An 18829-nucleotide genomic window follows, 5' to 3' on the forward strand; every position below is an offset into this window, starting at 1 on the left:
AGTTATCATTCATGTTTAATCTTGACTGTGAGTACCAAAAGGGTATTTCACTGTTGAAGGATACCACTGACATGCCAGTCCTGTGTAATGATGCAGCAGGTGATGCCTGTCAGGCAGATCAAATTCATGAGGGAAACTTGATCACACGTTCACAACGGTTTTGCAATTTGTATTTATTTCGATGTGGGTGCCCTGAATTCAGTAGGAAAAAGTCCACTCAGACTTCAGAGATTTTTTAGAAAATTAAGTTAAACATTTATTAACAAAAGAAAAGATTTCAAGCACATACATAGGTCTACAAATTACTACCATAATAACTCTCCAAACCCCGAACTAATTTGGCTTCCATTTACACCCTAGTTAAGACAGCGGTTTTAAAAAAAAAAGCTTTAACCAGATCCAGGTACGTTAACACAATACCCAGGACAGTAGAATTTAAAATGGTTTTTCCGAACTCCTGTTTCTGTAAACAGCAAGCTTAATACTCAACTACTGGAGGCTTTTCACACTTCTGGTGGATCTTACAATGCCTTCCCTGAAACACAGCTTCAATCTCCCTTATACATATTTCTCCCTTTTAATGTAAATCCCATTGTTCCAATATATCTTTGGAACTTTACCTTTCTCATAATATAAATAATTTCATGGTGCTAATATTATCAGAAACCTTTGGGGAAAAATAAACACACTGCGTGGTCTAGCTTCTCTGGCTAGGTGTAACATCCTTTAAACTCAACTACCATGATTTATTTAAAAATCCAAATTCTCCTCACCTCACATTCTAAAACTTCAGCCATGTTTAGCATTCAAACCTAGCTTCTTTTGATGAGTCAAAGCCTCCAGACCAGCTGTCTCCAATTCAATTAAATCTCTCAACACACACACACAGAAACTTTCCAAACCCCACTATTAACTTACTTTTACAATAAATCACAATATTATGAGGATTATTATACTTTTGTGACATCCTGTCATTTGCTGATACCCATGTATGCACACATACAACAGGGATTACTGAGTTTACATAAGGAGTTGGGAACTTTCATCCTTACAAACTAGAGGAACAGAAGTCAATTGTAACACCTCTAACGCTGCCTGAATAATTGACGGGCCAATAATTGAACCTGGGAACTTCTTGGTCTGTATTAGATCATAAAAATTAGGAGCAGGAGTAGGCCTTTGGCCCATCAAGCCTGCTTTGCCATTAAATAAGATCATGGCTGATCTGATTGTGGCCTTATTGCCACTTTCTTGCTTGTCCCCCATAACCCTTGACTCTCTTGTCAACTAAAAATCTGAAATCTGTTCAACTCAGCCTTAAATATATTCAATGACCCAGCCTCCTCTGCCAGCTGAGGAAGACAATTTCAAAGAGTAACAACTCTCTGAGAGAATAAATTCCTCCTCATCTCCATCTTAAATGGGAGACCCTCCTCTTTAAACTGTGGCCCTCTAGTTCTAGATTCCCCATGAGGGGCAACATCCACAGCATCTACCTTGTCAAGCCCCTCAATCTTTTGTTTCAATAAGATCACCTCCTTCTAACCTCCAATAAATATAGGCCCAACCTGCTCAACCTTTCCTCTTAAGACAACACCTTCAACCCATGAATCAATCTAGTGAATCTTCTCTGATATATATCTTGATATATATCTTTTCTTAATCTTTCCTTTGGACTTAATTGTGTAAATTTAACATTATATATCAACCTCAATTTTGGAAACAGTTAAATGAAGGTATGGTATGAATATCTCTTTGGATCTTATTGCCTTTTGTTCTAGTGCAAACACATCTTTTTTCTGCAAGTTAAGAGGATAAGCTTATGGTTAATGCTGGCACAGAAGCTTTAACTGTATTGTCGACCTCAGAGGTATGTTTGATAGTGATTCAGCAGATTGTACAGGTGTGATGAATCCTAATTCAGTGTCTGTAATAGGACTTGAAGTCAGTTCAAATTAAGGAGGTTTGTTTGATAACTTCATTTAAATTGGTTAGTTATTCTGTTATCAGTCAATGCCATAATATAGCAGATCTTTGAAGCTTAATGTGTGAATTTATAAATCTAGTATTTGCTATGCAATAATAACTGGGTTGTTATCAGATGGTTAGTGCTATATATATCTTTTAATGCTGCAATGCTAATTCAGAAAAATTGATTTGTTCATGCAGCCAGGAAATTAAAAAGCATTCTTAGCCTAAAATGTCAATTTTCACTTCGTAAGTATTGTATTGATTTTTGGCAGTCATCCAGACCATCTTGTCTTTACTTGAGAGTCTTGGCTGTTGAGAGTTTTGATTCCCCATGACGTTTTACTACACAATCCATATAAATGTATTAGTTCTTCCAGTTGTTTTATAAATAAATGTTCTATGCTTGCCTTGCCTCTCCCCTCACTGCCAAACCACCAGCCTAGCTTTATGAATCTGCCTGCTAAATGGGTTCCATTGTGCTTTAAAATAATGGATGGTGTGAATCAACATATGCAGGTCACACAAATGATATGTTTTGAAGAATTAAAAAAATAGCTGGAGCTTTGGGAAAAAGAGCTGGGAAAATCCTGAAGGTGCTGGCCTCAGACAAAACCCTAGAGACCTCGTTTGTTGACTATAAGAAATAATGATCAGCCATCACTTTGTGACAATGATTCAAAATATGCGGTGTGAGTTCTTTGCAGGTTTCTGATTGGAATCTATTAACCACACCTTATTACACAATTAGTTTTTTTAGGGCTTCTTTACCCCTCCTAATTTACTAGTCTGTTTGATAACATAAGACTAATGTTTACTTTGGTTAATTATAGTCATGAACAAAGATCATCTGCTTGATTAAATGGAATAATGCCCATAAGTTATGAACCTAGATGGGTAAATTGATTAATTTAAACTACAGAATTGCATAAGGCTTTGTTGCTTGACAAAAAATGGATCTGGAAGACTGGATATATATTTGGTGCACAATCTGTTTATTGAGAAATCCATGTGTGATGCCAAAATTCATTTCAGGTTGTCAGATAGTTGGTGTCATGAAGAGATATTAATGTGTATATAATGTTATTGGAAATTATTTTTAAATTGGACTTGTAGTAGGGTCTATTTCTGTCTGTGTGTGTCTTAATTGGATTAAAGCCAGCAAGTCTGGGTGCTTTGATGTATAGTAGTTTGAGATGTTAATTAAATAAACCTAAGGATAGAAGGTAAAGAATACATTTGCATTTGTTGAATAAACCATTCAAAAAAAAGGGTAAAATCTTGCGCTTTGCTAAGAGACACCAAGCAATGTGTTTCTATTACTAATAAAATTGGTGGAATTAAAGGATTGTTGTTAGGAGAGGTAAAATTTTAAAAACCTAGTAATACAATGGAAAATTTACATTCAAAGGGAAAGCTAGGTATAAACCAAGAGGAGTTTGTGTGTGAGAGGCAGAGGCATTGAAGATCTAATCAGCCTGTAAGCCTACAACTGTCTGCAAAGGAACCAAATTGCAAGGGACCTCATTTTGAATTCATAAGGTCAAATGTACTTTGCCTGGTGTCTGTTTAAAGTCAATGGGTTATTGTTGTCATGGTGAAGATTTACCTGGGAGTAATTAATTTGGGGACTTGTTTAAAAGTTATTATGGTAGTAATTTGTAGACATGTGTATGTGTTTAATGACAGTTGTATGACAGGTTATGATAGTAATATAAACACATTGCTTGGTGTCTCCCAGCTAGGTGCAAGATTTTACCCATTCAACAAATGCAAATGTACTCTACCTTTTATCCTTACGTTTATCTAATTAACATCTCAAACTACTATACATCAAAGCACCCAGACTAGCTGGCTTTAATCCAATTAAGATACGCATAGACACACACATGGACTTGTAGTAGGGTCTGTGTCTAATTTAAAAATAGTTTCCAATAACATTATACACACTAATATCTCTTCATGACGGTTGTTGAAGAATAAAAGAGGACAAGGTAAATCGGGAATACAGTGATGTCAGGCTCTTATTACAAAGCTGAAGGTTCTAGGGGAAAGCATGGATGGAGTTGGAGGAAGAGGAAGAATTGTGATAGGTAAGATTGCTACATCTAGGACCTGGGGAAAATGAGTTTAAGTAGAAGATCTACAAATAATTTCAGCAAAGGAGGGATTAAAAAATGTTTTGTGGTTTAGAGAAACGAGAATCAGAAGAATCTTTCATATAAATTCTTTATAATTTTTATAGAAACATAGAAAATAGAAGCAGGAGTAGGTCATTTGGCCCTTCAAGCCTGCACTGCCATTCAATATGATCATGGCTGATCCTCTATCTCAAAGCCTTACTCCCACTCTCTCCCCATACCCCTGGGCACCTTTAGAATCTAGGGGCAGAATTTTACCTTTGGTAGGCATGCGAACAGCCGACCCCCACCACTGAAGCGGGGCCTGCTGCCATTTTGAGTGGGCTGCCAATTAAGGCCCGCCCAGCGGCCTTCCTGACAGGAAGCGAGGGACTCCCCAGCTGTCAATGTGCACTCTTTCACGCACTGCTCCTTGAGATGAAGTGCTGTCTCCGGGAGATCAGTGACAGTCTGAAAAACTTAAATAGGAAAATAAAAATATTATTAACATGTCCCCCTCATGTGACAATGTCACATGAAATGGGACATGTTAATAAAAATGACAAACTCCAGCGGATGAGGTTGGGGCTCCTGGCCTGCCCACCAGCCTTAAGGTTGGACGGGCGGGTCTTTAATGATCTTAATTAGCTTGTCAATGGCCTTAATTGGCCTTTGGCAGGTCGGCGGGCAGACAGCTGATTTCACTGTCCGCCTGCCTTTCTAAAAATTTAAAGGGACCGGGATGACATCGGGGGTTCCTCCCGACGTCATTCCGCGTCATTTTCCCATCGGCGAGTGGGCCCTGCCCCCAAATCGCCGACAGGAAAATTCTGGCCTAGAAATCTATCTATCTCCTTAAATATATTCAGTGATTTGGCTTCCACAGCCCTTTGGTGGAGAGAATTCTACAGGTGCACCACCCTTTGAGTGAAGAAGTTTCTCCTCATCTCAGTCCTAAACGGCCTACCTCGTACCCTGAGATTATGACCCTTTGTTCTACAGCCCCCAGCCAGAGGAAACATCATCCCTGCATCCAGTCTGTCCAGCACTGTCAGAATTTTATACGTTTCAAAGAGATCCCCTCTCATTCTTCTAAACTCCAGTGAATACAGTTCTAATTGGCCCACTCTTTCCTCATATGACAACCCTGCCATCGCAGGAATCAGTCTGGTGAACCTTTGCTGCACTCCCACTATGGCAAGTATGCCCTTTCTTAGGTAAGGAGACCCAAAACTGGACACACTTCTCCAGGTGTGGTCTCACCAAGGCTCTGTATGCTGCAGTAAGACACCCTTGCTCCTGTACTCGAGTCCTCTTGCAATGAAGGCCAACATATCATTTGCCTTCTTAATTGCTTGCTGCACCTGCATGCTTGCTTTCAGTGATTAGTATACAAGGACACCCAGGTCCCTTTGTACATCAACATTTCCCATCCTATCACCATTTAAATAATAGTCTGCCATTCTGTTTTTCCTGCCAAACTGGATAACTTCACACTTATTCACGTTATACTGCACCTGCCATGTATTTTCCCACTCACTCAACTTGACTAAATCGCCTTGAAGCCTCTTAACATCCTCCTCACCACTCACATTTCCACCTGGTTTTGTGTCATCAGCAAACTTGGAAATGTTACATTTGGTTGCTTCATCCAAATCGTTGATATATATTGTGAATAGCTGGGGCCCAAGCACTGATCCCTGCGGTACCCCACTACTCACCACCTGCCATTCTGAAAAAGATCCATTTATTCCTACCCTCTGTTTTCTGTCTACTAACCAATTCTCAACCCATGCCAAAATATTACCACCAACCCCATGTGCTTTAATTTTGCGCGCACGTATCTTATGTGGGACTTTTATCAAAAGCTTTCTGAAAATCCAAATACAGCACCTCCACTGGTTCTCTTATCTATCCTGCTAGTTATGTCCTCAAAAAAATTCCAATAAGTTTGTCAAGCATAAATTCCCCTTTCATTAATCTGTGTTGACTTTGTCCAATCCCGTTGATATTTTCTAAGTGTCCTGTTATCACATCCTTAATAATAGACTTCAGCATTTTCCCTACCACTGATGTTAGGCTAACTGGTCTGTAATTCGCTGTTTTTTCCCTCCCTCCTTTTCTAAATAGTGGGATTACATTTGCCACCCTCCAATCTGCTGGGACTGTTCCAGAATCTACAGAATTTTGGAAGATGACAGCCAAAGCATTCACTATTTCCGTGGCCTGGGATGTAGATTATCAGGCCCTGGGGATTTCTCAGCTTTCAGTCCCATTAATTTCTCCAGCATTGTTTTTTTGTTAGTAATACTAACTTCCTTCAATTCCTCCTCCTCACTAGACTTTTGATTCTCTAGTATTACTGGGAAGTTATTTGTGTCTTCCTCTGTGAAGACAGAACTAAAGTAGTTGTTTAATTGTTCTATTTCCTTGTTTTCTATTATAAATTCTCCCATTTTGTACTATAAGAGACCTACATTTGTCTTCACCAATCTTTTTGTTCTTACATACTTATAGAAGCCTTTACAGTCCTCTTTTATGTTCCTTGCAAGTTTACTCTCATATTCTATTTCCCCCTCTTAATCAAATCTCTTGGTCCCCCTTTGCTGGATTCTAAACTGCTCCCAATCTTCAGGCTTGCTACTTTTTCTAGCAACTTTATATGACTCCACTTTGGATCTAATACTATCCTTAATTTCTTTTGTTAGCCATGGTTAGGCCACTTTTCCTGTTGTGTTTTAGCGCCAGAAAAGAATATATAACTGTTGCAATGCATACATCCATCCCTTAAGTATGAGCCATTGTCTATCCACCATCATGCCTTTTAATGAAGTTGCCCAACCTATCTTAGTCAACTCAATCCTCATACCTTCATAGTTTCCTTTGTTTAGATTTAGGACCCTAGTTTTGGATTGGACTACTTCACATTCCAACCTAAGGAAGAATTTTATCATGTTATGGCCACTGTTCCCTAAAGGGCCCTATACAACAAGATTATTAATTAACCCTTTCTCATTGCACAAAACTAAATCTAGGATAGCCTGTTCCCTAGTTGGTCCTTTGAGGTACTGGTCTGAAAAACCATCTCGTATACACTCCAGGAATTCATCTGCCACAGTATTATTGCTAATTTAGTTTGCCCAATCTATATTTAGATTAAAGTCACCCATGATTACTGTAACACCCTTGTTGCATGCATCTCTAACTTCCCGTTTAATACCGTCCCCTACCTTACCACTACTGTTTGGAGGTCTATTGACAACTCCCAGTAATGTTTTCCATCCCTTGGTACTTCTTAGCTCCATCCAGATTGATTCTATTTCTAGATTTTCAGAGCCAATATTCCTTCTCACTATTGCATTGATTTCATCCTTAACTAACAATGCCATGCCATCTCCTTTTCCTTTTTGCCTGTCCTTATAAATATTAAATGCCCTTGGATATTTAGTTTCCAGCCTTGATCACCCTGCAGCCAAGTCTCTATAACCTCAATCATTTCATGCTGATTGACATCTATTTGCGCCGTTAATTCATCTACCTTATTGCGAATGCTTCGTGTGTTCAGATACAGTGCCTTTAGACTTGACTTCTTACACACTTTTTTTTTGTATTATGGCCTATTTGCTACCAGGCCCTGTTTCTTCTACTTTTCACTTTTGCTTTTTACTTTTCTCTTTCATTTCTATCTTTGTTTCCCTCTCCTGTGTCTCCCCACTCATGTTCCCATCCACCTGCCACTCTTGTTTAAACCCTCCCCACAGTACCAGCAAATAGCCCTGCAAGGATGTTGGCCCTGAACCTGCTGGGGTGCAACCCCTCCAGCCTGTACAGGCCCTATCTTCCCCAGAATCGGTCCCAACACCTTGGGAATCTAAATCCCTCTCTACTTATAACATTGCTCAAGTATTTTTTCTATTGTACTTTATACAAAGCATATTCTGTACATCATTGCATTGCTTGTCAGCATTAGATCAAATCTGCTTTTTTTTACATGAGCAAAGCTCTCCAGTGAATATTTTGCTGTATGTTTTTTATCCCCTCAAGTGCATATTGTTGTCTTCATAGGATACAAGTCTTCAGGATTGAAACATTGTTTCACGTGCCTTCATGGACCTCTATTAGTCAAAACAAAATATACTCTCTGTCAGATTTGCTTGGAATTCATAGCCAAAACTAGAAGAGGCTGTTTCATCTGTTACTGAAATGCATCTGAAGAGACAGACTTACTGTACACTAAATCAACGGTCCGTTATGGTATAAGTAAATGTAAAACAAAAACAGAAAATGCTGGAAAAAAACTCAGTAGGTCTAGCAGGCCTATATGGACTCGAAACGTTAACTCTGTTTCTCTCTCCATAGATGCTGCCAAGACTTACTGAGTCTTTCCAGCATTTTCTGTTTTTGTTTCAGATTTCCAGCATCTTGAATTTTGTTTTTATCTAAATTTAAAGCCTGCTTCAGGACTGACCTCTTCAGCAACAATTGATACAGGACACAGCAGATCTAGGAGTGTCCACCTCTGAAAAAGTATCTCCGTTTGCCTTGATATAACCTTTGAAAACTTCAAGTTCATTAACAAACCACTGATCAAACAGTAACATGTGAATGTTTGGCATCAACAATGATGGATGAACTGCTTTTCCTGGAGCAATTCTTTAGGATTCTTGATCCCATTAACAATGGGAACAAGAGGTTCCTGCCCATGACAGCAGTTAGCAGGAATTTGTGATTTACCACAGCATCACCTTTGCTGTTGTTCTTAGGTCTATGGGCTTTGCTCTCTTGCTGTGTTATGCCTTGCTCCTTTTCTCTGCATCCAATATTCTCTTGTAACTGCTTTGCCTTTTTTTTGCTCTCCCTGTGTTCTTCTATATTACAATTGGAGGTTTGATTATGTCACAGTTAGAACAGCACTGATATATATGTGGCAGTTGTACATCAAATTATACCAAACCACCGCAACAAACTGCTACAGCGGTTCAAGAAGGTGGCTGGATTTTACAGGGGGTGGGGGGGGTGCGTACTGTTCACCCCCGGGAAGGAGAGTAGGTTCCAAACCAACCAACTCTTTTAAAGAAAAAAAAACGGCCACCCTGCAGCGATAATATGCTCCAGGCAACCTTAAGTAACTGAGGATCGGAGTTCCACCCCTCGGTCAAAGGAAATCCTGACCTTGAGAGCTGTCAGTCAATTTGATTGGCTGCCAGCTCTTGCATGCCCAGCAGTGACAGAATTGAGTAGTAGGCGCTGCCGGGATTGCAAGCAGACCTTGAGATGAAAACAGCATGGATCCTAGAGTGAGGTAGATCTGGGGTTTTGGGTGGGGAGTGATTGGGAACCATGGGAAGGAAGGGTGAGGAAGTGGGGGGCTGGGTTTGAAGGCCAGGGAGGGAGGCACAAAGAGAGGAAGTACTATCTCAGTGGGGTAGGCCCCCCCCTCCCCCTGCTAAGAGAAGATAATCACCTTCCCACCTTTTACCCAGTTGGGTTAAAAGATACGGCCTGCCCACTCTGGTCTGCTTGCCTCGCCAGCTGCATTATGGCATGGGCAGTGTAATACTAGGGTCAATTAGCTGGGCTGCTGATTTCGGTGTCTGATCATCTACCATATTATGGGGATCGATTTGAAGACAATGGGCTAGCCACCCGTCATATTTTACATGTCCCCCTCCACCAAAAACGTGTTGGGTGTGGGGTCTGTAAAATTTAGTCCATATTCTTCTCCAGGGTAGTGAATGAGGGCATGAGTATGGAGAACATTACTTCTCCCGTTCCTAATGTTGCATTCCTTACACTGGAAACATAATTTGTTCTCTGTACCTGCAAAAGCTTTCTTAAAGAGAAAGTGACCTTCATTTAAATCTTGAAATTGTTATGCTTTTAATGATCTTGTGGGCCAGAGCTTGAATATCTGACCCTCTTTTGTGTCACTGACCTTTGAAGTATTTGCCCTTCCAGTTTCCTTACAAATTGTCAAAGAGGCTTACTGATATTTAACTTCATGACTCAGATGAAACATAATAAAACAATGAAATATTGTTAATGCAACATCAACTTTGTAAAATTCTAAGCTTTTATTATACTCACATTTAATATAGCCTGTATTGCTCTGAACTCCCCTCTTTCCTTTCTCTTAAACTATCGTTAACCTATCCCACAAAATCTTCTGCCTTCCTGCATCATCAATATCTTGATAGCAAGACTCATCAAACACTCCTAATCTAAGTTATTCTCAGGGCTTCAAAATTGTAGAAAGCTATACCTTTCTCAAGCTTTCCTTTCTCCTACAACCTTCAGGCTTTTAACAAAGCTTGGCATTTACTGATCTTTTCTTCAGGTTTTGCCTGTATTCCACCCTTGTTTGTTGTCTACCATATGGTCTTAATCATTCAGTTACGTTTCTCAAGTATAAAAAAAGGTTGTAGTAAAGCTGTTGGTCTTGATCTTTGTTAAAGGCCACTGAAATTCTCTCACCACCAATAATTTTCTTAAAATTTATTCTGCACATAACTTTCTGATTATGTATCTTTCTTTTAAAGCTATTAGTTGCATAAAAATTATTGGTGATAGCAGCTATTGCAAAAATTGAAGAAGCTGAAAGGAACAATGGAGGAGTATTGCTAGTGACAGTAATGGAATGTTGGTCCCTTGACTAAGAAGCTAGAGTTTGAATATCAGATTGAGTTGTATTTCTTCTTGAAAGTTCCCATTTTGGGGAAACATGCCAAATTTAGACCGGATCATCTGGAGAATTCTTTTTCATGGCTCAAGCAAACTTTCTGATTGGTAAATTGTTGTAGGAAAGTTTGTGTTGATGTCCTTGGGTTAGACCACTTCTGATGTAGAATTATGTAATTAGTAGAGTGGAACAAAAAGCTTTGATATTGGCTTATGATATTTTATGCATTGTTTAGATGTTTGTTTTGGTATCATAAAAGCCTTGTAACACCCAGGCACTTTATGTTTACCTTGTTCTTCCTTTCTTTTCTACATTACAACAGTGACCACATTTAGTAAATATTTCATTAGCAGTAAAGCATTATGGAATGTGAAAGGCACAATATTAATGCAACTCATTGGAACCTAGGACTTAGGAGCAGAAGTAGGCCATTCAGTTCTTCAAGCCTGCTCCGCTGTTCAGTAAGATCACGGCAGACCTGATTGTGGTCAGAACTCCACATTCCTGCCTGCCCTCCATAACCTTTAACTCTCTTGTCTATCAAAAATCTAACTCGGCTTTGAAAAAATTCAAGGACCCAGCCTCTACTGTTTCCTGGGGAAGATAATGCCACATACTAATGACTCATTGAGAGAAAAAAATTCTCCTCATCTCTGTCTTAAAAGGGAAGCCGCTTATTCTAAACGGTGTCCCATAGTTCTAGTCTCTCCCACAAGAGGAAACATTATCCTGGTATCCACCCTATCAAGCCCCCTCAGATCTTGTATGTTTCAATGAGATCACCTCTTCTTCTAAACTGATGGGTATACCTCCAGCCTGTTCAATCTCTCTTCATTAGATATGCCCTTCATCCCAGGAATGAGTCAAGTGAACCTTCTCTGAACTATTTTTAATGCAATTATATCTTTTTTCCAAATGAGGAGACCAAAACTGCGCACAGAATTCCAATTGCAGGAAAACCTCCCTACTTTATTCCATTCCTCTTGCAATAAATGCCAACTTTTCATTTGCCTTTCTAATCATTTCCTGTACCTGCATACTAACTCCTTTCATTTTTACTCTTTTCAACCTTGGTTGTGATCTGTGGGCCTTGGCCCTTTACTTAATTTTTTCAATTTTAGTGTCATTAATCTTTGGTAATTAATGGAGGATAAATTAATCTGCATACAATGTGTTTTACAGGATCCTTTAAATTCAGGAGATGATGTAAGTGAACAGGAGGTGCCTGATCTGTTTGATACGGAAAATGTAATTGTTTGCCAATATGATAAGGTAAGTGCATTTGTGTTATTACATTCAAGTAAATAGTTATTACATTCAAGTAAATATGCATTCATACATTTTTCTTTCAAAGCCTGCACATTTTTATTTTAAAAATAATCAATGACCAAGTGGTTTAAAGACAAAGGTGCAGCTTCATGAAGGAATGGGCCACAGGGCATGTTGCTTGGTTTTAACAAATTCCCAATTCTAGTATTTTTCCTATGGGAAAGTGGAAGAAGAAACTAGATATTTATCCACACGACAAGCGATAAAATTGAAAGGAAATATACATCTGGTTGTCCTTCTACTGTGTGGATAGATGGATGAACCTTGTATGCAGGGTGCATGTTTGGCTCACCACATGCCCGCAAGATACATCTCAGGAAAAGAGAGAGTAAGATGGGGATATTAGAAAATGAAGCAGCATCGGTAAAAGATAAAATGGAATTATTGTATGATTGGAGCTTATTTTTTCATTGAAGTGACATACTGTTTATAACTAGTATACATGTGATTCTTTTAATGCCCATTTAAAAGTTCTGATGTCTGTCATATTTGATTGTATTTAAGAAACATAGGGCAGAATCTTCGGCTCGGCGAGTGGGGCGTAAAATGATGTGTGGTGATGTTGGGCGTGTGTCCCGATGTCACTGCGCGTTATTCAGATTTTCAGTTCGGCAGGTATGCACCCGATTCGGCTGCGCGCCTGCCGAACTGTCAAAGGCCATAAGGCTAGTTAACTATCAATTAAAGCAATAAACTGAGTTGCCCGTCGAACCTTAAGGTTGGCAGGCAGGCGAAGAGCCTAGGTGGCCTTTGCAATTTTCATGGAACCTCACCCACTGGCGGGATGAGGTTTCATGAAGGTTTTTAAGGTCTTGTAAAAATTTTTAATAAAATGAATAGACATGTCCCAGCTCATGTGACAGTTTCACATGAGGGGACATGCCTTAAAATTTTTTTTTCCATTATTATATTTTTTTGAATTTAAACTAATTTCCCTGAGGCGGCTCTGTGCCTCAGAGATTTCTGTGTTCTTTCGCGTGCGTGTGCGTGAAAGAGTGCAGGCCCAGACCCAGGTTCAGCGCTTCTGGGTGCATGTCACGCTGAGTGAGCCTTAATTGGCCCGCCCACATAATATGGCGACGTCCGGCCGATCGTGGGGAGCGATCGGCTGCACGCAAGCCTGTGCCCGCTCCTGTCCAAACCCCCCCCCCCGATGGGGAGAAAACTCTCTTCATAAGATTGAAAAATGGTTACAGTTCACCTAGAAAAGAGTAGAAAAGATTGGCAGTTCCAAGTTGTGTGTGTGCTGCTGGTGTTCTTTGTGTCTGTGTGTGCTTTTTTTAAATGCTTGAAATTCTAGGTTTCAAAATGAACAAGTCCCACTTTGCTTTTGCTTTTTTGCCTCCATTTTAAGCTGATTTTGACACGTTCCCCCAACGGCAACTGAAGGTCTTTATCTCCTCCCCCTTCCCCCTAACCCCCCCACCCCGTAGATAAAAGAGGTCTTAGCAGGTGTGAAATTATGGGATGTGATCAAATGTGTGGTTGCAAAGATGGATCCTGAGGGGGCTCTTGAAACCCCAGAAGAATGAAGCAAGGTGGATGGTTTGAGGCGGCTCCAAAGTAAAGTATGAAATTTGTGTTTGAGCTTACTTTTCTGAAAATAGATAATGTGTTTATGTCTTGAAATTGCTGCTGAGTGGTGTGGCAAATCTGTCAACTTCATAAGCTTTGGATAATATGAATAGCAATGAAAGGAATGGAATTTATTGTTACTATGTAACATAGATTCTAATAAACCAAAGGTAGTTGACTGATTGTATATGGATAGTGCAACAACAGTCCCTAGCTATTTCTCTCATTATCCCCTTGATTAGAGACTTGTCTGCACTTTGTAAATAATAAAATCTTGTTCTTATAAATTCTAACTTGCAAACTGGAATTTCTGTGATTTTTGTTAAGTCATTAATTACCTATAAGCAATTTGAACTTCTCTTATTTTTCAGTGAGAGGGAAGTTTGGCTGTTGATCTATAAAATAGTTCAATGGGCATATCAGCAGATTAGAACCCAAAGCAGCATTGATGACATTAGAATGATACTTGTATTCTTCTTCTTGGGTTCTCTGCCCAAAGGCAGGTCTGACCCACAGCGCCATGATCTCCACCATGGGTAGGGCAAGGAGGCAGGTCCAGAATCCATCCCAGCCGGAATGGGGATCAATCCTTGTGCTGTTGGCACCAATCTAATCCACACCAGCTGTCCAACCTACTGAGTCAACCAGCTGCCTGAGGAGTCTGAGTTGCTGTGGCAACATACACTTTTACATGCATGTTATAGCCTGGTGCCATGGATACTGATGGTGGAGGCTTCAATTTCTTATCACTTGGCTGACCAAGAATCTCTCTCGTTTTTACTGCCTGCCATTGGTGTATGTTGGAAGGATTTACAAGTTGATATTCGACCTGTTTGGCCACGTTACGAACACACCTTCCTTGGCCATCAAGTTCTGGAGTGGAACTTCAACCCAGAGCTTCTGGCTCAGAGACAGGGACATTACCACTGCACAACAAGTACTTGTATTATGGAAGCATATAATAGTTGTATAAATTAATAATGGGGCCATATGATCTAAAATTTTCTGCCGTGGATATGTGAAGGATGATATTTTGATTCACAGTGTCAAAGTCATGTTGATTTTCCAACCTCTGGTTGATATGCAAAGTAATGGTAGATTTTTCAACAAGAATTAGCATGGCAGAAGATGATGGTATGCTTGATCTGCAATTGATGGAAGAAACATCCTGTCAACATAAGGTGTAATGTTTCATAGTGCATTGCACCAGTTCTGCTTCGAGGTCAGAGATTGTGGTACTCTAGTACTTAATTGGCTCCACTGTCATGAAAGGGTAGTTCCTTTATATAATTCTATTAATTAGTTAATTTCAAAAATTAGAAGAGGGTCATGATATTGTTCTATACTTGCTTAGAAAACTTGATTTTATAACCTTAGATCACTCTGGCACTGTGCTTTCTCTGAGAAAGTGGAAGAATAGAGGAGAAAGTGAAGATAGAGGAGCAGATATATAGGCAAATCTCAGAGAAGTGTAAAAATATTAGGGTAATAATAGTAGGGGATTTCAACTTCCTCAAAATTAACTGGGATAGTCTTACTGTGAAAGGCTTAGAGGGGGCAGAATTCTTAAAGTGCATCCAGGAGAGCTTTTTGAGCCAGCATATAGAAAATCCTATTAGAGAAGGGGCGGTACTGGACCTAATCTTAGGGAATGAAGCCAGGCAAGTGGTAGAAGTATCAATGGAGGAGCATTTCGGGGATAGTGACTATAAGTCTGTAAGATTTAAGGTAGCTATGGAAAAGGACAAAGATGGACCAGAGATAGGAAGAATTTTTTCCCCGTTGGGTGGGCCAGTCGGGAGCGGGCACAGTTGGGTGTGGAGCCGATCGCTACCAGCGTGACGTGCACCCAGTAGTGCTCAGCGCCACCTGTGCGGGCAGGGGGAGGAGGGAGAATCGGGTCCTGCACTATTTCGAGCATGTACGCAAAAGAGCGCAGAAATTTCGCTGAGGCACGGAGATTAATTTCATAATGAGAATTTTAAATAAAGAAGGTAAAAAATCATTTACACGTCCCCTCATGTGACAGCTGGGACATGGTTTTGAAATGTTCGAAAAGTATTATTAATCTAATAAAGCCTTCATGAGACCTCATCCCGACCAAGGATGAGGTTTCATGAAAAATGCGAAGGCCACTTGGGTTCTTCACCTGCCTGCCAACCTTAAGATTGGATGGGCAGCCCTATTAACACTTTTAATTGGTTTATTAATGGCCTTAACAGTCCTTGGACAGTTCAGCAGGTGTGCAGCCGACACTGGTGTGCGCCCAAACTGGATAAGTTTTTTTAAAAAAAAGGAGGCTTATGGCAGATACAGAAGGCTGAAAACAGTGGAAGCCCTAGAGGAGTATAGAAAGTGTAGTGGTGTACTTAAAAAAACGTAATTAGAAGAGAGAAGAGGGTGCATGAAAAAGCATTGGCGGGCAAGCTAAAGGAAAATCCCAAGGCATTTTATAAATATATTAAGGGCAAGAGGATAACCAGGGAAAGCGTAGGGCCCATTAGGGACCAAAGTGGCAATCTGTGTGTGGAGCCAGAGGACGCAGGTGAGGTTTCAAATGATTACTTTTCATCTGTTTTCACTATGGAGAAGGACGATGTAGGTGTAGAAACCAGGGAGGGGGACTGTGATATACTTGAACAAATTAGCATTGAAAGGGAGGAGGTATTAGCGGTTTTAGCGGGCTTAAAAGTGTGATAAATCCCAAGGTCCAGATGAGATGCATCCCTATGTGAGGCAAGAGAGGAGATTGCAGGGGCTCCAACATTAATTTTCAAATCCTGTCTGGCCACAGGAGAGGTGCCAGAGGACTGGAGGACAGCGAATGTGGTACCATTATTCAAGAAGGGTAGTAAGGATAAGCCAGGTAATTACAGGCCAATGAGTCTAACATCAGTGGTAGGGAAACTTTTGGAAAAAATTCAGAGAGACAGGTTTAATCTCCACTTGGAGAGACAGGGATTAATCAGGGATATCCAACATGTCTTTTTCGGGGGAGATCATGGTTAACAAATTTGATTGAATTTTTCGAGGACGTGACTAGTTGTATGGATGAGACTAGTGCAGTTGATGTACTCTACATGGACTTCAGTAAGGCTTTTGACAAGGTCCCGCATGGGAGAATGCTCAAGAAGGTAAGAGCCCATGGGACCCTGGCAAATTGGATCCATAATTGGCTTAGTGGCAGGAGGTAGAGGGTGATGGTCAAAGGTTATTTTTGCGATTAGAAGCTTGTGATGAGCGGCATTCTGCAAGGATTGGTGCTGTGACCCTTACTGTTTGTATGTTAACGATTTAGATGTGAATATAGGAGGTATGATCAGTAAGTTCGCAGATGACACGAAAATTGGTGGTGCCGTAAATAGTGAGGGGAAAGCCTTAGATTACAGGACAATATAGATGGGCTGGTAAGATGGGCAGAGCAGTGGCAATTAGAATTTAATCCTGAGAAGTGTGAGGTGGTGCATTTTAGGAGGACTAACACAGCAGGGGAATACACAATAAATGGTAGGACCCTAGGAAGTACCGAGGATCAGAGGGTCCTTGGTGTACATGTCCATAGATTCCTGAAGGCAACAGCACAGGTAGAAAGGGTGGTTAAGAAGACATATTGGATACTTGCCTTTATTAGCTGAGGCATAGAATATAAGAGCAGGGAGGTTATGTTGGAGCTGTATAAAATGCTAGTTAGGCCACTGCTGGAGTACTGTGTGCAGTTCTGGCCGCTACACTATAGGAAGGATGTGATTGCACTGGAAAGGGTGCAGAGGAGATTCACCAGGAAGTTGCCTGGGCTGGAGAGTTTCAGCTATGAAGAGACTGGATAGGATAGGGTTGTTTTCCTTAGAGTAGAGAACGTTGAGGGGGGACCTGATAGAGGTATACAAAATTAGAAGGGGCATAGATAGGGTAGATAGGAAGAAACTTTTCCCCTTAGTGGAGGTGTCAATAGCCAGGGGGCATAGATTTAAGGTAAGAGGCAGGAAGTTCAGAGGGGATTTGAGGAAAAATTTTTTTCATCCAGAGGGTGGTTGGAATCTGTAACACACTGCCTGGTTTGGGGAGGGGGTGTAGAGGCAGGAACTCCCACAACATTTAAGAATTATTTAGATGAGCACTTGAAATGCCATAACATAGAGGGCTACAGGCCAAGTGCTGGAAAATGGGATTAGAATAGATAGGTGTTTGATGGTCAGCATGGACACGATGGGCCGAAGGGCCTGTTTCTGTGCTGTATAACTCTTTGTCTCTGACTCTGACTCTAATTCTGCTCTCAGGACCTCCTATTATTTAATAGATTGTGTTGTTATTTGAGAGAAATATTCCAATTTCCCAGGGTTGTTCCTGACAATGTTCTATTAATTTCACCTGAATCTTCCAGTTAAGCATTACACAACACAAAGTCAAAACTTTAAGTAGCACAAATAAAGATGAAAAAGAATAAACTGTGATTGTGGAGACAACATATTAATCATTCATCAGAACTCGAAGATAAGTGAGCGCCTTCAAAAGAGTAAACCAAGTGAAAAAGGAGAACAATGAGCAAAAAGGTCAAAGTATAAGAAAACTGGGTTAATGGGTTCCCATTAAAAAGAGCTGGAGAGAGGTGAAAAAGAACTGGGTGATGTGAAAAGATTATCTCGGTCAAGGAAAAGGCATTATCAGGAAAACCAGATATAGCTCCTACATGCAAGGAAATTATGAAAGATAGGAGAAACCAACTGGAAAATGAGAGAAACAGCTGATGCCTACAATTGCTGATGCCAGTGTTCAGATCACAGAGCTGTAGATTGCAAAGGAGAAACTTGAGATAACGGGCGGAATCGTCTGTGCCCACTGGCGTTGGGCATGCTCGGCGGCGTGAGCGGACAATATGGTGAGAAGGCCAATAATTGATGTCATGATTGATTTGCGATCGTCCACTCAGCCCGTCAATGGTCGGCCGCGTTTTCCACTATCAGATGTTGGGAATCTCATTGTAGTACATCTGCATATCATTATAAGGCTAGCCCGCTGGACTCTCTCCCCCAGGCTGGATTGTCTGTCCACGTCGGTGTGATTGCATGCCGACGTGTCTCACTACTGCACAAAAGTGAAGCGCACCTGGAGAATTGCACTTCGCTCGGGACTTTGAGGTTTGTTTGCCTGTCTTGCTTCG

General features: G+C 40.6%; 1 protein-coding gene across 1 annotated transcript in view; it reads left to right on the top strand.

Moving 5' to 3' along the window:
- LOC121290193 (stonin-1) overlaps positions 1–18829 on the top strand; it is a 117865-nt gene that overhangs the window by 92704 nt on the left and 6332 nt on the right. Inside the window, exon 11 of the mRNA XM_041210457.1 lies at positions 11950–12039. Within this exon, the coding sequence (XP_041066391.1) occupies positions 11950–12039 (90 nt within the window). The remainder of the gene's footprint in view (positions 1–11949; positions 12040–18829) is intronic.

Source organism: Carcharodon carcharias, chromosome 2, assembly GCF_017639515.1.
Source record: "Carcharodon carcharias isolate sCarCar2 chromosome 2, sCarCar2.pri, whole genome shotgun sequence".
NCBI classification, from domain to species: domain Eukaryota; kingdom Metazoa; phylum Chordata; class Chondrichthyes; order Lamniformes; family Lamnidae; genus Carcharodon; species Carcharodon carcharias.